General features: G+C 38.8%; 1 protein-coding gene across 1 annotated transcript in view; it reads left to right on the forward strand.

Moving 5' to 3' along the window:
• Positions 1–22,444, forward strand: part of WDPCP (WD repeat containing planar cell polarity effector) — a 377,262-nt gene that overhangs the window by 116,394 nt on the left and 238,424 nt on the right. The window contains exons 7-9 of the mRNA XM_056127073.1: positions 8,873–8,987; positions 11,169–11,302; positions 16,048–16,239. Of these exons, the coding sequence (XP_055983048.1) occupies positions 8,873–8,987; positions 11,169–11,302; positions 16,048–16,239 (441 nt within the window). The remainder of the gene's footprint in view (positions 1–8,872; positions 8,988–11,168; positions 11,303–16,047; positions 16,240–22,444) is intronic.

Below are 22,444 nucleotides of genomic sequence, written 5' to 3' on the forward strand. Positions count from 1 at the left end.
ATCTCATTTCTGGTCCCATGATCTAACTATCATGTTATGAATTGCATATATCACCCACTCTGATTTTCAGTTCTTAACCTCACATGTCTTTTTCCTTTCATATCTCCATAGGTGTGATAGTAATCACATAAATTTGAGATAGTTTTCTTGATCAATGAAAATAATAAATTTAATAGACTTGTTTGTTATCACTAATATAAAACAGTGTATTCACAATTATTGGACCAGTTTGATACTTGAGACCAAGTATGATATACTTATCGTCTTTGTGTCCACTAAACAACTTTATCTAAGAAACAATTATCTATCCTAACCAAAACTTTCACTCCTTTCTGGGATTATATCTTCTAGTATATTCTGTACATATCCTAGCTAGAATATACTTTTATTCATCATTATATCTCCATCTGTATACTTAAAATATGTAGAAAACATTCTTATTTTTACCTACATAGCTATTTATGTTTTATTTTGTTTAATTATGTCACCTAATTTTTTCCTTCTTCTCCCAACACAATTTTACTTCCATATATTCTGTCTAAGTTCTATGGACTCCAGGGGCTGGAGTGATAGCACAGCAGGTAGGGCATTTGCCTTGCACGCGGCCAACCAGGGTTTGATTCCCAGCATCCCATATGGCCCCCCGAGCACTGCCAAGAGTGTTTTCTGAGTACAGAGCCAGGAGTAACCCCTGAGCATCGCTGGGTGTGACCCCAAAAGAAAAAAAAAGTTCTATGGACTCCAGGGTTAGAGAAATCAATTTCTAGAGCTATCTGAAGATTATAGGACTCATGTGCCAGTTTCTTAAAGAGAACACACCTGATATGAGCATATTTAGAAAACAATAAAATGATAAAAGGCAAAGAAAGAAACATGGTCGAGCAGAAATAAGGGAGATACTTCCTGGCTTGTGGGTGTTAGAGAAAAGAAAAAGTTTCTGTTACTATTTTGCATAACCAGAAAACAATAGTAAAATTAGAATACTATTGGAAAATTCCATGGCTCTTCTCAGATTCAACTATGGGATCTTTTAACAAGCTCAAATTTGCTGTGACTATACTCTTTGCAATAGATTAAGAAAATATTTTACTACACTCTTTCCTTCTTGTTTTTCCAAATCTTGTATATAATTTTTTCATTTTGAAGGTTTAAGAATTTTTGGTAGAAGTACTTTTCTGTTTGGGATAAAAATTCTGTTTTATTATTATTATTATTATTCTTTGTTTGGACACCATACCCAGCATTGCTCAGAGCTTCCTTCTGATTCTCTAATCTTACTCCAGGATTACTTCTGGAGGTGCTCAGGTAACATATGCCTGATTATGAACTAGGATTGGCCACATGCAAGGCCTTAAGCCTCAGTATTATTTCTCAGATCCCTGAATAGAATATTCTATTCCAGACTTTAAGATTTTTTTCTTTTTTTGTTTTTTGGGTCACACCTGGCCATGCACAAGGGTTACTCTTGGCTCATGCAATCAGGAATTACTCCTGGTGGTGCTTGGGGGAACCATGTGGGATGCTGGGAATCGAACCTGGGTCTGCCACGTGTAAGGCAAATGCTCTAACCACTGTGCTATATCTCCAGCCCCAAGATTTTTTTTTTTAATTCAAATGTTCTACCTTACAATACCCAGAAGTATTTTTGATACCAGTACTTGGAAACTTTATGGTTCTCCACAGGCTGTTTCATAAAAATGTATTAGCTTATTTATTCTTTTTATTTAAAAGTATTGTATCTGGATGTATATTTTATGTCATAAGATATTTAGAATCCTGAAATGGTGATATTCCTTGTTCTTAATGAGTACCCAAACAAGGTTTCAGGGACTGGAGTGATAGAACAGTGGGTAGGGTGTTTGCCTTGCACACGACCCGACCCAGGATCGATTCCCAGCATCCCACATGGTCCCGCGAGCACGGCCAGGAGTAATTCCTGAGTGCATGAACCAGGAGTAACCCCTGTGCATCACTGGGTGTGACCCAAAAGCAAAAAAAAAAAAAAGACCCACCAAACAAGGTTTCAATAAGAGGAGGCTAATCTTTTTGTTTGTTTTGTCTTGTTTTGTTTTTGAGCCACACTAAACTGTGTTCATGGCTTATTCCTGGCTCTGCTCAGGGATCAAGATGACTCCTGGGGGTGGGGCGGATATGGTGCCACCAGCTGGTTGCTCTGTACCTGTGAGGTGAGTGCATTAGCAGACTGATGGCACCTTCAGACTTCCACATACCCCAAAATTGCTGCTGTGCCTTTGGCCAGAGCACAAAAACTTGCAGCAAAGTTTACCCAGAAAGTAAATGGTCAGAAGTTAGGTATGTGGGAGACACACCTACAAACCACCTGCAGCTCAGCTATATAATTGGAGGCATGGCCTCTCTGGTTCCTGATTGAACTGCTTAATGGCCGTGATCCCAGAGACTCAGAAACAAATCTCGGAACCCAACAGCTTTAGGCAGAAATGCGTCCAGTGCCTGCAGTAGGTTGCCGGCGCTGGGCCACCCCAGATGGGAATAGGTCTCATGCCGTGCCCTGTTCCCCCTGGTGGCCTGGTGGCCACCGTCCTCCAGAGGCCAATGGACAGTCAAGTTTGGGCCCGCAGTGAAGAGATACGCGAGGCCTCACAGGATAGGGATGGAGCCGGCCCTTTCCTCCCCGTCTCAACGAGACCCCCAAGTCGCCACCCACGAATGGCCTCTCTGGCTCCTGATCAAGCTGCTTAATGGCCATGATCCCATAGACTCAGAAACAAATCTCGAAACCCAGTGGCTTTTGTCAGAAATGTCTGGACCCCACAGTAGGTTATTGTCACTGGGCTACCCCAGGGGAGAAAGGGTGCTTTCCTTCCACCTGCTCCCGCTTGGCGGCTCAGTGATCCCAGAGACTCAGGAGCAAATCTTGGAACCCAGCAGGTTTTGGTAGAAATACCTCCAGATTTAACTGTTAAAATTTCAGAATTTCAAAATTGCACCTCCACTACTGCAGCCACGCAACATCATATGTTATTCATAACCAGCAATAGAAAACAAATTGTCTACTGTTGCCTGTTCAGCAGATCTGAGTGTTGGGGTAAAATCCCATATAATAATGGTGGGTCTGGTGTCAAAATATTGAATGTACTCAAAGTAGAGAGAGAGTAATGTGGAAATCATCTGCCCCGCAGGTAGGGGGAGGGTGTGGGATGTGGGTATACTGGAGTTTTTGGTGGTGGAGAATGGGCACTGGTGAAGGTATGGGTGTTTCATTGTATGGCCGAGACTTAAACCCGAAAGCTTTGTAACTGCTCTCACAGTGATTCAATAAATAAAGTTATAGAAAATGAAAAAAAAAGTAAGGTGGAGTTCATGCCCAATTCAGTCAACCTAATCAGTGGCTGAATGAATAGCAGTACTCCTACTTAAAAAAAAATGATGATTCCTGAGGGCTGGAGCAATAGCACAGTGGGTAGGTGCGTAGGGCGTTTGCTTTGCACGCAGCTGGCCGACCCGTGTTCAGTTCTCAGCATCCCATATGGTCCCCTGAGTATCGCCAGGGGTAATTCCTGAGTGCAGAGCCAGGAGTAACCCCTGTGCAGTGCCAGGTGTGACCCAAAAAACCAAAAAAAAAAAGATGACTCCTGATGGTGCTTAGGGTAACTTTGTGATGCCAGGGATCAAACCTGGGTTGACTGCATGCGAGGCCAGCACCTAATTCTTGTACTATTTTTCGTTCCCGGAGCAATCTGATCTTTTAAAGTTTCTGAAATCTGAAATACCTATTGTTCAAACCTCAGTCCTGTTTTTCTACCTTTTTATTCTTTTAAAGATCAGAAATTGGGCCAGAAAGAGAGTACAGTGGATGGGGCGCTTGCTTTGCACACAACTGACTTGGATTTGATCCCTCTTGCTCCTTTTGGTCCCCTGAGCTCACCAGGAGTGGTCCCTGAATGCAGAGCCAGATTAATTCCTGATCATTGCTGGGTGTGGCCCAAAGACTAAAACAAAACAAAACAAAACAAACAAACAAAGAAAATACCCCCCCCCCCCCCCCAGCTCAGAAACTTATTTCTTACAGATCACTGTATCACTGTCATCCCATTGATCTTCGATTTACTCCAGTGGGCACCAGTAACATCTCTACTCCTCTCAGCCCTGAAATTTTAGCAGCCTCTTCTTACTCGTCTTTTCCCAATGATTGGAGACTCTTTAAGGGCCAGGGGAATGAGACTTATTGTTGTTACTGTATTTGGCATGTCAAATACGCCATGGGGAGCTTGTCAAGCTCTATACATCTTACAGAAGTATAGGCTAAATGTTCAATGTCAGATTTGGGCTGTGGTGAAGTCTCTCTGGCTTATAGAGAGCTATGTTGTCTTCCAACCTTTCCTCTACGTGTTGCAGAAAGAAATGGAATGTGGAATAAAGACTGACATAGCTTCTAGTGTCTGGTCTCTTACAAAGATATTAATCAGAACTGATTAGAACCCCTTATGAAGACTTCTGTTTAAAGGAGAACTCTTATTTACAGTGATTCAATTAATAAAAGGGGGGGAGCAAACTCCCCTTGGCATACCCAATATGCCAAATACCAGGCTCCTAAAGAGCCTTGAATATAATCTCAGGGCTAGGATGAAGGAGACGTTACTGGGGCCTGCTCGAGGCAATCGACGAATAACAAGATGATTTGTGATTTTGTGATTTGTGAATTAATAAAAATTCTTGGGGCAGAGGGGTAAAGTTTGCACCCAGTGATTCTTGGCTGGCTTGTCTGACATTTAAATGGAAGACCCACGGATATAGCACTGCTGACAAGGGATGACCCAGCAGTCCCAGTCATACTCTGTGATGCTGAGGGGACCATGTGATGTAGGGATTGAATTGGATACTGTGTGCAAGATGTCACTTTTCTATCTGTCTGGCTCTAGGAAAACTCGTTTTTAAAGGAAAATTACTAATTCTGGGACTTGAGAAATTGCATTTATGTTATTATTGACCCCCAATTAATTTCAGTCTCTTCTTCACTCTGTACTTACGACTCATTTCTCTCTAGTTGAAGTTTCATGGACCTTACTTACAAGCCTAAAACCAAGCATGATTTCCTTAATCTAAATTTATATTAGCTACTTAGTAAACACAGTTACTTAGTTCCAAAACCTTCTGAATATTTCTTTTGTATGCCATACCAATCTCCAGTGAGTCCTATAGATCCCCTTTGAAATGTATCTCAAATTTCTTCATATATAATTGCTGTCCTAGAATAAATCTTCCAAGAAATCATCTGTTCTCACCTGGATAACTGCAATACCCTTCTGATGGTGTCTGTCTCTTGGCCCAACCTCTTTTTATTTTTTAAGATTTATTTTTATTTTATTTTCAAAGAGTTGTTTACAGTAATTGATTACATTCAATATCCCAACACCAATTCCACCACCATTACACCTTCCCACCACCATTATTCCTAGTTTTACCACCACCATCCAAGCCTGCCCCAAAGGCAGATGCTAAATAATTTATTTTATATTGCTTCCAACCTCTTTTTTAAGCATAACCAAGATTACTATAATTTCATTGCTTAAAATCCAGTCATCTCATCAAAAGTCCTATCTACATCTCTGATTTCATCTTTTTTTTAAGTGTACTTTCACACTCCTCCAGCTACACTAGATTTACACAAATAGAAGTAATCAGTTTTTTTTAGAGCGGGACAGGAGGTTATGAAGATGTTATGTAATTACCTTAAGATCACACAGGATAGGACAGTCATAAAGATACCATAGTTCATGCTTCTAACTATTGTTTATTTTTTTTAATATTTAAAAAGAGTGCTGTTGAAAAAATATTGGAGCTGTTATTGACGATCAAAGAAGTTTTTGTTACTTCTTTCTCAAATTCCAGTGTCAACCATCTCCTTCTCAGTTCCTCCAGTCTTTCCCTTATCTATTCCTCTAATAAACCAGTAGCAACACTTTATTATATTTATTTGCTTGTATTTCTAACTTTCCACTTACATTAATAGTTTTTAAGGATTGTAATTGATTCAACTTTGAATCACTAGATGAGTACTCTGTATATAAGCAGCAGTTTTTGTTGAATGAAAAAAATAATTAGTTTTTTAGGATTGCCTTATAGTGGAATCGTTTTACTGTGAAGTAATGAGCCTCTGGTCACTGGCATTATTCAGGTATGGACTTAATGCTGTAAGAATATGGATGGAACGCTAGGAAAGGAATTTTTATGACTCGTGGAAATGGAAGCTTAAACCAGGTTTTCTTCTAAGTCTTATCTCATCCTGTAGTCAGTTAATTTCAGTTAATTATGGTTCTTCATTTATCACACACTATGTACCTTGCATTGTTGTAGGCTCTGAAGATGTATAGAGAAGAGTCATGTAACATGTATGCATAAGGTGGTAAGAGCCAGAGAATAATAGACTCTATGAAGCTAAGACTACATGGATAGACTTTTAATTATCATTATTATCTATAAAACATAATATTTGTGTATTGTTTACATTGTATCTGGTATCATAAGTATTTAGATATGATTAAATTATATAGGAGGATGTGAATAGGTTATGTATAATTATAAAAGGTAAAGCCCCTCCCGTTGATCGTCGATTTGCTCAAGCGGGCCCAGTAACGTCTCCATTGGAGACTTTGTTGTTACTGTGTCTGGCATATCGAATACTCTTGGTAGCTTGCCGGGCTCTCCGAGAGGGGCGGAGGAATCGAACTCGGGTCGGCCATGTTGGCCGCTTGTAAGGCGAACGCCCTACCGCTGTGCTATCGCTCCAGCCCCATGTATAATTATGCCTTTTATAAAATATTTAAGCTCTTCAGAGTTTGGTCTATTAGAGGAGCCTCTTTGGCTACTGAAAAATACAGGTATAAAGGAGACAAAAGTATAGAGAAAGGAACAGATTTCAGGGATAGTTCCTTCCCACTTACTGGAGAAGGAAGAAAAGAATCAGTTGCAAGTGAGGAGAAACAAGATTTTAGAGCTGGCCCTAAAATTGCCAATCTGAGAAGGAAAAATTTGGAGAGTCACAGCCACAGCATATCATTAATGGGGAATTAATGATAAAGCTAAATATCAATGTTTGAAATCAGATATAGTTCTAAAAGTAATTCAGCAGAGATTCATTTGTGAAGTTTTTAAAAGAAATTCAATAAATGAGCCTTCTCTTTATTAGTCTCCAAAAATAGAAAAAGGTTATCAAGTGTTTAGCCATCCCCTTCCCCCCACTCCCTATTCTCCTTTCTGAACTGGCAAGAGGTACTAATATAAAATGGGTGTCCATTAAGTCATGAAGTTCACCTAAAAGAAAATTTTCTGGAAACTAGAATGTGGACCTTAATAGGTAGAAAGATGCCCTTTAATTTCTTTTCTAATTTGTATTCCTAGAATGTGTTGTGACGAGGGTCTTTTTATCTTACCCCAGTAATGGTCTCTTTTTATACTAACCTTATCTCTCACACTGCTCATCTTTCACTCATGTCCAAATATGTTCTTGACATGCCATCATTCTTTCTAGCTGGGACATGATGCCTAGGTAGGCGGGGAATTCCCCTGTTTTGTTTGAAATCATAATTGTCTTTGGTTTGGCTAGCATGTTCATAATTAGTTTACTGACAATAGTTTTTTTTCCCCTTTATACCATATGCCATTCCATGATTCATCTGCTTTGAGTATGTTGCCTTGAAGGTGAAACAATTCCTTCCAATGTTGATATTTTGTAATCTCAGAGATAACAAGCAAACACATATGCATAGTTCCTTCAGAAGTTTTAAACATTTGGGGATGAATGAATTATGCTGCCACAAATGAAAAAGAACAGTATAAAAACCTTAACTGTGATATCCAGTCGTCTTTTGGTGGATGGATGAATGGATGAACACTAATTAATTTTACTATAAATTTTCTCTTCAAGAATTGTTTGTGGTATATTTATTTACTTATTTATATATATTTAAATATATTGTTGCATATATAATTAAGTAATAATATGTTTAAATATATTATTAACTATATATTCATATGCATTATTTATGCATTTAAATTTCAACATTTTACCTACATTTTTCTGATTTATGTATATTTGTGTGGGGGGGTGGATTTTGAGGAGCAAATCCATGGTCTTCTACGTGCAAAGCTTGCTCTCTCTATATTCCTATCCTTCACATAATCTTTGATATAGTATTTTGACAAGATCTTTGTAAGATTTAAATTCCAAATAGATCATAATAGTCAGTTTATATTGTAAAAGGACATTCTTCCTATATTTAATGTATGTCAATGAACACTAAAATTTGAAGAAATCTTTTAATTTGTAAATAATAAATCTTTCAAAATATTTAAACACGGGGCCGGAGCGATAGTACAGCGGGTAGGGCGTTTGCCTTGCACGCGGCCAACCCGAGTTCGATTCCCAGCATCCCATTTGGTCTCCCCAGCACTGCCAGGAGTAATTCCTGAGTGCAGAGCTAGGAGTAACCCCTGAGCATTGTTGGGTGTGACCCAAAAAGGAAAAAAAACCAAAATATTTAAACAGGATGCTTTGCAGTTTCATATGCAAGGCAGTTATTTCTGCATATTTCTTTCTTAGAAGAGTAGTAGGCTTTTGGTAAACATGAACTAAATTAGGTTTTTGCATTTGGCTTTAATCAATCTTTAATCAGTGCACTTACTGTGTCACATCATTTAGTCACCTGTATTTTTTAATTCAGTATTTGAGTGATCAGGTTTTTTTGTTTTGTTTTATGATAAAACTTTATAATTTCTTGAGGTAAAGGTATGTGTAAATATCTGTATAAGATATACATTTAGAGAGAACTTTTTAAAGGATTCTAATTCTAATTGTATCTTCCGCCCTGCCTCTTGCTTTACCTTGTTTTAGCTCCTCTTTGGTTCAGGTGTGCTCGTGTCCCTAAGCCTTGCTGGGCCTCAGCTGGAAAAAGTGGTGATCGACAGAAGCTTGGTGGGGAAGCTCATCTCAGACACCATCAGTGATGGTAATTACCCCTGTGTGCAAATCAATTGCCTGCATTAACAGTGGGGCAGGAGAAATAGTGTGTCAACAGGTAGACTAATTATTACCACTGGGGACTTGCAAACACAAGTAATTGCTTGTAATAGCATAGTCACAACCCTGGGGACTAATACAAGTTGGAACTAATACTTAATGTTAAAGTTTTTTTTTTTTTCACATACTAGGGTCACATACTGAGTATTTTCTGCTCTTAAATGTGAAAGTATTTTCAAAATACTTTCTTTCAAGATACTTTCTTATTAAGTTAATTAGAGGAAGTATGGTCTAGTGGAAAGGACAGAGGAAAGAATACAGACACCTTCTGCTGTGTGCTCTCACAAACTACCTTACAATAAATCAGACACAATCTGATCATCCTAAATTTCAAAATACTTTCAAGGTATTTTCAAGTATTTTTGTTGTGTTCTTTAAAAATCAGTCTCCTGTTGTTGGCATTTTAAGTATTTTACATTTCCAAGTACATCTTAAAATGTGTCAACATGCTACCAGTAAAATAAAAATGTGTCTGTCTCTTAAGATTATTGGTTATGAAAGTTTGTGAGCACTTCTAGAAAGTTTAAGCAATAATTTTAGATACTAAAACCCAATGATTTTTTCAAATATTTATTAAATATACTTAGATAAATCTGAATCATATTAAGTGACATCACAACCATGACAAAAATACATGAGAAAAAATTTAAAGATTTATTGAAAGGGAAAAACAATAATACTAATATTATTGAAATCTAAAAGTTTCTTTGCTCCACCAGCTTACCCTTTTCATATAATTCAGAAAACAACTTGATAATGTACAGGCTTTTTTTTAAATTTCATTTAATAGATAAGGAAATTGAAGCTGGGTTGCTAAGGAAGATACCCATGATATTCTAGGAAACATCTCAAAGAATGACAGCTGAGGTTTCAACTCAGGTTCTAGCTATAAGTCCCATTTTCTTCCCATTATGCTGTAGCAATTTCTGAAGTTTTAAGATTTTGTTCTACTATTCTAGGCTAAGATAGTCAGAGACAGAGATTGTAGTATTCTTAGTGATTGAACATTGTCAGCATATTAAATTACTTAGAGGAAGTGTGGTCTAGTGGAAAGAACAGAGGTATGAATACAGACACCGTCTTCTGCTTTGTGCTCTCACAAGCTACCTTTGAATAAATCAGACACAATTTCATCATCCTAAAGAAAAGCACCCTGTAGGATGGCTATAATTAACAACATTCCTGATGATATGCTGGAGGTAGGATTAAAGGTGCCATTTCCTTTTCCTTACAAAAATATGGTGCTGAGGAGGCTTGTCTATGAAAAAGGTTCCATTTTCATGTCTAATAATTGACTCTTTCACTGACACTGTAAATAAAATAGTGACTGTGATAATTTTGTCATATTGGTGATGTTTCCTTACAAGAATTAAAAGACTTCCAACACTATTCATGTTTCTGAGATATCTTTTTTCACTTGTTTCTTTTATTTATACCCCAAATAATACATTCTCATGAGACCACGATAACAATGTGATTTCTTGGCAGTTTTCCAGATTCTTCTGTAATTGTGTAGATCTGCTGTTGGTTACTGCTTACACAGCTAGGGGTGTGGAAGTAAAGAAAAATAGAAAAATCATTTAATAATTTCTTTAAGAAACAATATAAAAATTCTCAAATTGAAATAATTATGTTTTTATTAATTTTATATACCATTAACGACTCCATGACTTGAGTGCTTTAGAAATAAAGCTGCAGGAATATTTACATTGTTAAATATTAATATTCAGATGCACAGTTGGAATAATATGCTTTAGTTCATTGTTTATATACTCTCAAGAAGGTCGATTAAAATATTTAAATTAAAAAATAAGATTTTTGTAAAAAAATAAATGATCCCTTAATACAGTTCTCAGATCATTTATGTTATATGAATACAGGGTGAAAGGCTAACACAGATAAAAATAAATGTTTTAATTTTTGTATTAAGTTGTGAAACAACCTATATAAGTGTGCTTTTTTTTATTAAACCCAATTTTCAACTATCTCCAAACACTCATATTGAATATATAGGAAAAAAGGAAAATATTTTAAACCCATGATATATTAATCATTAGTATTTTATTCTTAGTATTCGATGGCATCATTGATCTTTATTTTTTTTCCTTAGCTCTTCTCACAGACAACTTTATCATCTTATCATTTTTGGCACAAAACAAACTATGTTTTATTCAATTTACCAAGAAGATGGGTTCTCCTGAGATAAATAGAAGACTGGAAAAACTCTCATCCCTGGATTATAAGGTAGAGATTTCAATGTATATGTCATTATTATTTAGTTAGTTTTGTTGGCATATCACGAGTTATATGATGTTTATTATCCTTGAGCATTATAGGTTTCAGTTTGATTAAGTAGAAATAGTTGCCATACCAACTTTTGTTGTTCTTGATTACTTTTTGTTAGGGGGAACAAACTAAGGCATATGGGGCATAGTGGAGAAATTCACATGATTATTGTAGAAGTATAACAGATAATAAAGGCATTTTACGCATTTGAAAAATGATTTTGTTGCTAGAGTACATATACAATCTCCCCAGTTTCCCTTAAAGCACCCACATCATTTTTCTAGGCTAGTCTAGCTACTCTAGCTTCCATTTCACAAGAAAGGCACGCACTTTCAAAGATTAATAGTAAAGTGTAATAAATAAGAAATGGAAAGACACCCCCCGCCAGTACCAATTTCCAACTATAGCTGGAAAAAAATGCAAAAAGAAATCTTCATGTGCTAGTATCTCTTCCTTCACTAACTCCAGGTAATTTGTTTCCTTGTATCAGGGACTTTATATCTGTTAAGGAAGGATTTTTACTTTAAATGATGTGTTTAATTTAAGTTTTGCCACATTACATTTTAACTGCTTGGAAGGCATACTCTCTGCTAGGATGAGTATCTAATACATTTTCCAGGCTGTTTCAGTTCAGGGCCTCTTTTCAGCAATGACTTGTGTTTGCAAGATTGATCCAGCCTCTGTGACGTGGATTTGAGACAGTTCACTGTTCACTGGGAACAGAGCTGATATACAGCTTCCTTAAAAAAGATGCACACTTATAGCATACTTAGAGTTTCTATAGCGAGGGCAAAGAATTTTAGAAATCAGCTTTGTGCCTTGAAACTTCCTATATGTGTCTTTTGAAATAGTAGTATTTAATCTAACTTTTGCTCTTTGGTATTATTCCTTACTATAATTGAAGTGTTAGGTGAAGGCATGATTTAATTTTTGCTTAGTAGAAAGATCCATTCTAGGGGCTGGAGAGATAGTACAGTGGGTAGAGTGCTTGCCTTGTATGCGGCTGACCTGGGTTTGATCCCCAGTATCCAACATGGTCCCCTGAGTTCTGCCAGGAGTAATTCCTGAGTGTTGAGCCAGGAGTAACCCCTGAGCATTGCTGGGTATGACCGTCAAACAAACAAACAAAAAGACCCATTCTAGTAGGGAGGATTTAACATGGAATAAGATACATTATTTCTTCTTTGTGGTAATAAACTTCAGTTTGATTTTGTTTGCCATTTTAATGAACATTTTATGATAGTATTTTGTATAATACTGGTTTTTAATTGGAAATCATCAACAGTATAATATATTGTATTTTTAAAGGGCTGGAGCAATAGCACAGCGGTAGGGTGTTTGCCTCATGCACAACCAGCCCGGCCAAACCAGGTTTGATTCCTCCCCCTGCCCCCTCGGAGAGCCCAGCAAGCTACCGAGAGTATCTCGCCCACACAGCAAAGCCTGGCAAGCTATCTGTGAGGTATTCAATATGCCAAACACAGTAACAAGCAGTCTCAAAATGGAGACGTTACTGGGCCCGCTCGAGCAAATCGATGAACAACGGGAGAACAGTGTTTGTTTTTGTTTTTATTAGTTTAAAAATTGCATTAACGTTCTTAATGAGATGTTATTTTCTAGAATGACTAACTGTAGACTTACTTGAAGTATTTATTTACTACTAATGCATGCATCAGATTGTGGAGGGGAGCTTTGGGTCTACTCCCTGGGATGCTCAGGGACTTTCTCTGGACTCGTGCTCATGACCCCTGTCAGTGCTTGGAGAATCATGTGTGCTTCTGGGGATGAGTGGGCAAGAAGCAAGACAAGCACCTTAACCCCTATGCTCTCTCTCTCTTTGGCCTCTAATTCACCATTTAAATGTTTTTAATGCTTTATAAAAAATTGCATGTGACTTATTTTGTTCTCTTGGGTGTGGTAGATATCTTGGTAGAGTGTTTTCAGCTGAGCAATAGTAGCTACTGCTACCACTAATAATAGTTATTTCAGTAATCACAATGACAACAGAAAGTATCAGAATGTTCTTATGAAAATATGTGGAAAATAAACCTAATATATGGGCCCTTATACCTTAACTAAAGGAGTTACTAATTAGCTTGTTCTTTTTTTGCCTTCAAATTAGAAAAATTAGATGTATTGTTTCTCCATGACCTTGTTTTTTTCTGGGTGGGGGCGCATTCATATCTGGCAGTACTCAGGGGATACTCCTGGTTTGGTGCTTAGTAGTTCCTTAGCGGTGGCACTTAGTGAACCTTATGAGTACTGGGTTTGTATCTGGCTCAGCCACTTAGCCCTTGAACTGCATCCAGCCTTACTTTCTCTCTCCCTCACTCCTTCTCTTCCCTCTCTTTCCCGCCCCGCCCCCCACTCCCCCAACCCCACACCCCCTCCCCCAGTCTCTTTTAAACTGGAGACTACACTCATAGGGTGGAGGCATTTTCAATGACACAGCCTGAACAGCACTAGGACCCAGTGTTGTCTGGAGACTGTCAGAGCTACACCCAGGGATACTGAGGATAGGAAGGAGAGTCAGTATTTGGTGCTAAGTATTGAACTCAGTATTTGGTGCTAAGTATTGAACTAAGGTTCTCACACATGTTATGCAAGTCCTCTTACTTTTTAAAGCTATCTCTCTGGCCCTCTGGGATCTTTTTATTTTATTTTAAAAGAAAAGTAACAATTTTCAAAATAAAAAGATACATGATTATTTTGATTATGAAAATCACACCTAATAATTGATATTAACTTGAGTAGCAAGTGTAATTCTTATTGCATTATAGTCCCTTCACAAAGAACCCATTTCAGTCCATAGCATTTTTCTACATTACAGAAGTATCTTGCTTCCCTCTGGCAGCCCATGAATTTCATTTTCTGGTTCATTATTTAAAATATAGACATTTAAATCCTAGTAAACACTGCCATTTGCCCATTGGAAGAATATTTTACAATACTTGATCATTTTATTTGGCCATCATGGATAGATTCTGATGTCATTACAACTCACAGGAAACATGAAATTTCAGATAACATCCATGATGTGAATTATGTGATTATTAAATGTGCCAGTTTTTTGTTTTACATTTATTTCTTTAGCTAGGAATTCATAATACATTTACATGGCAAGTAGGACATTAAAATAATGTATATGTAATTCAAAGGACTTGGTATTAAGTCTACTGTGGCATTTCTCTCAAATAAAACGAATTAAAATAATGGGAATTACATATAAAAATTTTAACTTCAAAGTATATAGTCTATCTATATTGCCTGTCATTGACCATTTTTTGTATTTTAAAACAAGGAAATAATATAATGTTTTAACTCTGCTTTTCTTCACAGCTGTACCATAATGTAATTCTTTCAGATTGAAATAATTTTGGTAAAGAAAATTACAGGGTAAATATCCTGAAACTGTTGACCTTTAACAAGTTTTTCTGTCTACATTTTAAAAATCAAATTCAATTTATTTGACAGTGAAGGGACAGTGCAAGGAGTTAAATGTTTACCATGAGAGAACAACACTGGTAATTACTTTGATTTCAGTTCCTTTTGATGTGCATTCAGAGGATGAAGAGGTCAATAATATTATGGCCATGCAAATAGAAAAGGGTTCCTTTTGACCATATTAAAAAAATAGCAGAGGATTATTAAAGCATTAACCTTGATTTTAATGGTCTTGGTTGAGTGGTGAGATCACAATTTGGATGAGCCTGATTATTTACTAAATACAATACATAAATGCAACGGGTTCTTAACACCCATTGCACTCTGGCATTATCGCATTACTGCCATCCTTTGTTGCCTTGCAGACAGGAATATGAAAGCAATCTGTCATGTAGTGAGACTGGCTCCAGAAGCATTTCTCTGATAAGAAGACCCCCTGCCCTTTGCTAGTGTCTGGTCCAGTAGGCTTAGCCATGCGCTTAATCCCCAGAAAGTGGTTCGATTATTGCTGACCAGCAATGGCAAGATAGTTTTTTTTTTCTTCCAAGCTATCAACCTTCCATTAATTCCTTAAGCAGAAATACGGTGCAATCTATATTTCCTTGGCATGTGTCACCCAGATGGTGCCGTGCTTATGTTTTCAAATAACCATGTTCCAAAATAACATAGTTTGAATAATAAATTCTACAAATCCTCCCTAAGAAAGAGAAGCATAATTCTCAAAAGCTGCATAAACTTTTACGCATGATGCTGTGGCTTATCCCTTTATGCAGAATATATGTATATGTCTCCTATATTTTTAAAGTGATGTTTGCCTCAAGTTGTTTTTCCTTTTATTGTTGTCAGTCATTGTTAACGTGTTATGTCTTAAACCGTAGTCAGACACTCTTGGTCAGCAGTACTGAACTTGTCATTTAATACAGTCAATCTTAAATTCTGTGTGTAGGTTGGAGCCATGGTTTCTGTCCAGCAGCCATGCTGTATAGTGTGTTATTGATTGGGATTGCTACATCTAGTCTCTCCCTAACACACGTTTCTTCTTTTCCTACCCTCTGCTTAAAATGGGGGAGAATATTGAACATATGTCTTTTTTATATATGTGTCAAAAGAGTTTGGGAAATTCTGATGCCTTCTTAAGCACATATTTAATATACATATTTATTGCATTTATCTACATTTACCAGTGCTTTGATTTTCATAATACTTTTAGGATTTCACCTCTTTAAAAATTATGACGTGCTTCTTTTCTTTACTGTTAGATTTCCTATTGTGAAATACCTGGCCCAGTAAACAGAACAACAAAGCGTCATCTTGCAGTCAACTGTGCTCAGGATATGGTGGTTTGCTGGTGGCCACTCATGAGTGATGATGCTTGGCCTTGGGCCCCCGTTTCTTCTGAGCAGGACAGAGCGAATCTTCTGCTCCTGGGTTATGCTCAAGGAAGACTGGAGGTAAATCTAAAGCAAGTAGATTTTATTCAAGGACAAATAAAATCACTAGTTTTCTATTGTAAAATAAATGTGAATAATTTTTAAAAACCTAGAATTTTTTTCTAAATATTCAAGCAGGTAAATTCCATATGAAATGGATTTCTTAAAAGTGTTATATCTATAGGCCACACCAACAATTCTATGACTGGCTTGGATAGCATAGTGATTAAGAGCACAGGCCTCCAGACTGGAGAGATAGTACAGGGGTATGTGCCTGACCCAGGTTTAAGCCCCAGCACCAGCACCACATGACCTCCTGAGCATCACTAGGTAGGCCCTGGATACCCTTGAACAACATTAAGATGGTTTTGCTGGTCCCCAGCACTGTAGGACCCAAGCTCTGAACTGCCATCCTGATTGGCAGGGTATCACTAGGAAGGCCCCAAGGCCTGCAGAGGTCCATCTGGGAGACAGCCTGTCGAAAATAAGCACAGGCTCTGCGTTCAAATCCAGCCTGCTACTACCTAGCTCTCTGTACTTACTAAGGTTATTAGCTTTTATTTCGTATGAATTTAGTATTTGAATAGTAAAATTAACGAAGAGAGGCAAATGGATTAATGCATGTACTTAGAGCTTTACCTTCATAAAGTAAACTCCCAGTCAGTGATGGCTATGTGAATCTTACTGTTATCATTGTTAGTATTATCATTACTGTTTGTATAGGATTTCATGCCTATCAAATCTATGCTATTAATCACATTCTCCAAATTTCACTTAATCAGTTAATAAACATTAGTCCAATGTCTCTTTTGGAGAAGACCCATGGCTAGGGCAAGAATTATCAAAAGGCTCAACCAAAGGAACCAAAACAAAAAATATTACCTTATTTATTTCTGACTCTGTTTTTGTCATCCTTCATCATTTTGAATTCATGTGTACTTTCAGCTTATACCAGTACTTTGAGTATGAAAATCTATCTTTTATAACTTAAAAACAATTCCTTCTGTTTTAGAAAAGCCTTCACTTGAATAAAATAGTTCCTTCCTTCCCTCCTTTTTCTTTCCTTACCTCCTCCCTCCTTCCCCCATTTCACTCCCTCCTTCCCTCCCCACATTCAAGATTCAGCTGCTGAGTGGCCTAAAGTAATGTTTCTTCCTTTTCCCTAAATTTGTTATTCTTAGATTTAGAGATTCTTAAAGTTACTATTCTGATATAATTTAATAAGTTTATGTTTTCTCTATTCTTTCCTAATTCGCCTGGCTTTATGACCCTTTAGACTGTTCAAAGACTGAATAATTTTTAGTTTCCTTTCAGAATTTTTTCAGTTTTGTGGCAACAATTAAAATACTTGCAATGTTTCATGTAAGATTTTGTGATGCCAAGAAAGTGCTTTTTTTTGTAGGATAACATTGGTTTGTCCTTTCTGCCTTGCCACAGGGAGCTTAGGTTTATTGGGTTACTCCCATCACAGTGCTCCCATTCCTCTGTTTACTTGTAACTTTTTTCTTTGTGCTCTGTTGGAGCGATAGCACAGCGGGTAGGGCGTTTGCCTTGCACGCAGCCAACATGGCCGACCCGAGTTCGATTCCTCCGCCCCTCTCGGAGATCCCCGCAAGCTACCGAGAGTATTCGATATGCCAGACACAGTAACAACAAAGTCTCCAGTGGAGACGTTACTTGGCCCGCTCGAGCTCTGTTAACTTGTAAATATTGTTTTTCTCTTCTCCTTAAGTGCTTTGCATAGTTAATTCAGAGTAATGTCCTTTTTGTATGGGCACAAGAAGACAGTTAATGCTAAGCTTTTGTAACTTGGGAGTTAATTGACTTCAGATAATATTACCTCCAGGTCATCTGTTTTCTTGACCTAAGCCTCAGTTGCCTTCACTTTCTAGCACCCCAAAAGCAGGCTCCCCAGCGAGGGCAAGCTGTGAGTTATATGCTACCCTGAGATCGAAATAGGCCTGGCCAAAGTGCCATATGCTTAACTCTAAGTTAAGAGCATGGTCATGGACAAATGCTGTCATGATTCAAAAAGCAATAACTAAATTCAGACCCTAGTAGGTTTAAGAATGATTAATCCGGCCTGAGCACTGTTGTCTGAGTCTGTGACGAGATGTCGCCTGTAGAGCCACCCTACAAGCTCAATATATCTCTTGCTATGTCCATACAAAATAACTAATATTAAGAAGTAGAGTTAAGATGTTAATTAAAATTATAGGACTGAGGAGAGCAGATACACCCCACGTGGTATTTTGCCCTTGAGTAGAAGAAGGGCTTTTGATATGTTGATTTTGCTGCAGGACAGGGTGTGGTGACTATACTCCAAACAGAGAGTTGGAGAGAGATGAGAGAGAGACCAGGGCAGCAGGATGGAGTGTGGAGAGACTAGCAAGGGGGGCAGAGAGAGAAGAATGTAAGGGAAGAATGCAGGAGCAGGCATGGGGAGAGACAAGAGACCAGGCTGCAAGTGGGAGCGTGGAGAGATGAGCAGAAGAGACAGGAGGAGATGGGAATGATGGGCAGTGTGAGACTAGAATGAGGGGCTCAGTGAGACTGGAACAGGCATGTGGGGAGAATGGAATAAACAGCAACTGATCATCTACCAGTCTGGCCCTCGTTTCTTCCTTCATCCGCCCATGGCCTGGGCCTCCCCAGGTGGGGGAGGAGCCCAAGTTCACCAAATGCGGGAGGTGAGAGGGAGAGCTTCCCCTAGCTGCCTGGAGATTATACACATTTTATTCCTATTTAATTTCACGTTCATGTCCACCATTTTATTGATTTATTGATCTTAGGTCCAGATGCTGAGTAAAAGACTTCACCAATGTGACTTAATGTAATAAAATAATTATAATTTTGTTAAATGTTCGATAGCACAGCGGTAGAGCATTTGCCTTGCGTGCAGCCAGCCTGGCTGAGCCGGGTTCGATTACTCCGCCACTCTCGGAGAGCCCGGCAAGCTACCGAGAGTACCTCACCCACACAGCAAAGTCTGACAAGCTACCCATGATGTATTCAATATGCCATGCCAAACACAGTAACAAGTCTCAAAATGGAGACGTTACTGGGCCCGCTTGAGCAAATCGATGAACAACGGGAGGATAGTGTTTGTTTAAATGTTCAATCTTAATATAAAAGAAAAATAGCCCACCATTAGTGGTGTCTATATTCAGAGGAGTACAACATGAAACAAAGACATCTTTCCTGAAAGCTGATGCATGACATCTCTTGGTACTGTCTACTCATGGACCTCAGAGTGGGACAAACCTGGGTTTGCCTTTTGGTTTGGCCAAATATTATGTGACTCTAATAAGTCTTTCTTTAAGCTTCTAGCTGCTTTTAACTAATTCTATGTCTGTGACCTTGGGTAGACTGCCTGGCTTTAGTTTTCTAGCTTTTAAAATGGTATATTTAAGGGACTAGAGAGATAGCTATAAGAGAGATACAGTATGTGCTTTGCATATGAGAACCTCAGGTTTTATTCTCAGTATCACATGGTCCTCTGAGCATCGGTCCCTGCGCCAAGCATAGTCCCTGAGCAACTCCAGATGTTACTCCTAAACAAACAAAATAAAGTAAAATGACAGTTTTAATGCTCAAGGGCATAACTCAGTGATAGTGCATAAGCCTGGCATGGCCCAGCCCTTGGGCAGTGAGGGGAGTGGGGGGTTGGAAGATGAAAACAAAAATGATAGGTTTAACAAAATGGGTCACCTCCAGGTACATGGAAACTAGAAAACATACTTGTCTAGAGTCTGAAGCACAGATCTAATTTAGCTGTTTCTTGCTCACATGTTCTAAAGCAAAACTCAGCCTTAGTGCCGAGATATGTATCTTGATGAGCCCTTGAAGTACCTTTCTATTGTATTTTTTACAAACCTCTATTCTGTACAAGTGGTTTACTTACTATTTCATTCATTCATTCATTCATTCATCATCCTGTTAATCGTCGATTGCCTCGAGCAGGCCCCAGTAACGTCTCTTTCATCCTAGCCCTGAGATTATATTCAAGGCTCTTTAGGAGAATGAGACCCATCATTGTTACTGGTATTTGGCATATTTGGTGCGCCACGGGGAGTTTGCCAGACTCTGCCCTGTGGGCAGGCTATATTCGCTAGCCTGCAATTTGTCCAGAGTAGGAATGAGATAATGAGATATCCTAAAAAGATGTTCTGATAAGATGTCGCGCGGCCGCATTTGCGGCCGCGCGGTTCCAGGATCTGCATTTTGTAGTCTCTGAGTCTTGGCCGTTGATGGGATTACACGGCTCCAGGGGGCCAGGTGGTGGGTGTGACCCCGCCTACTGGAATTTGGAGGATCTGGGTGGAGGATGCTCGACCCCAGTCCGAGTAGGCTTGGAGATCTCGGCCCTGGAACCCGCGTGGCTTTGTCCCTCTGCCAGTACCTTCATGTGTGCGGAGAGTGGTCTCAGCATGGTGGTGGCTGGTCCTGGAGGTCTTCGGCTGCCGGAGCCCTGGTCGGGGTGGGGAGGAAAGCTCAACCCGCTCCCCTCCAAGGGACCCCGGCGAGGAACAGCCAGGCACAGGGGCAGGAGACTGACTGTACTGGTCTCGTCCGGGATCTGCATTTTGTTTCATTATTTCATTATTTCCCACTTTATTCCTATACACATTGCCAGAATTTCTACCTGAATTTACCATATGTCTACCTGAGTATGACTGGGATAAAGCACTGGATTTCATGCCAGGTTTATAAGAAAATATCCCTGCTTTAAGGATCTTAATAAACACTAAGATTTAAACATGGGAGACAAATATGAAAACAAATAAGTGCTTGATCACTTGATATCCCATTACTCATCGATTTTCTCGATTGTCCGCCAGTAACGTCTCCATTCATCCATGTCGCATGCTAGTGTAGCCCAATGGAATCTGTTCATTTTAGGAACATGAAGAGCCTCAAACTGATCGATCAGGGTCTTGACGAAGAAGTCTGACCATCTCATAGGTGGGCAGCCATGTGATCTTTTGACGTCCTATGGAATCCAGTTTGTAACAGCTCTAGTCCAGTGGTCGTCTTCAAATCACATTACGTGTCCAGCATATCTGATTTTTGACGCCTTGGCAAACGAAACAGCATCCCTGATTCTTGACCATCGATGGAGGTCGGAACTCTGGATTCTTTCTCTCACTTGAGTGAAGCATGATATTCCAAGCATAGCTCTTTTGATTCCTCTTTGGGAGACCTGAATAGCGTTCTCATCCTGTTTTCATATGACCCAGATCTCTGAGACGTATGTTAATGCAGGAAGAACAGTGGAATCAAAGAGATGTGCCCAGAGCCGAAGATTCTTCATCCTCTTAGCTATTTCTTCGACCTTTTGAAGGCGTTCCAAGCCACTCTCTTCCTTCTGCGCAACTCAGGTGCCAGGTCATTCGTCACGTTGACTTCTCAACCTGGGTACACATAACTGTTGCATTCGGAGATGCTCATTCCATTAAGAGCAAATGGAATGTCAGGAACGAGACCGTTTCTCATAAATGTTGTCTTCGTGAGATTCAGCTGTAGTCCGACCTTTCCACACTCAGGGTTGAAATTGGCCAGCATTTGTGCAGCTTAGCTAATGTTTGGTGTTATGAGAATGATGTCATCAGCAAAGTGGAGGTGGTGTAGTTGCCGACCGGCTATCTTCACTCCCATTCCGTCCCATACCAGTCATTGCATGACGTTCTCGAGGGTGGCACTGAAGAGTTTTGGTGAAATGGTATCACCCTACCGAACCCCTCTCTTGACAACCCCTCTCTTGATCATCACTTCCTTGTAGAATGGTGAGATCCTGGTAGTGAATCTGTAATACAGCTCACGGAGGATCCTGATGTATTGAGTTTGAACACCTTGTTTGGCTAGCGCTTAGATGACTGCTTCCGTCTCAACAGAATCAAAGGCCTTCTTTAAATCAATGAACATTAGAAACCTCAATGAGCTTGGTTATTTTGTGGATATGGTTGATTGTGCTGAATCCTTTTCGGAAACCAGCTTGCTCGCATGGTTGTCCTTCATCTAGTGTTCTGCCAAATAAGTGCTGTGATGCTTAATTAATTAAATGATGCTCTGAGTAAAATGTGTGTAAGCTCTTTAGGAGTCAATGGTAATAGTAAATTAGATAGTAAAGAATGAATATTAAAATAGGTCCCAGTCACTTATTTGAGCATATATGAAGCCTTTAATGCTTTAAGTTTTTTATCAAGCTTTTATTAGCTCATAGAAG

The sequence above is a fragment of the Sorex fumeus genome, unplaced genomic scaffold, assembly GCF_029834395.1.
Source record: "Sorex fumeus unplaced genomic scaffold, SorFum_2.1 ptg000006l, whole genome shotgun sequence".
Taxonomy (NCBI): Eukaryota; Metazoa; Chordata; class Mammalia; order Eulipotyphla; family Soricidae; genus Sorex; species Sorex fumeus.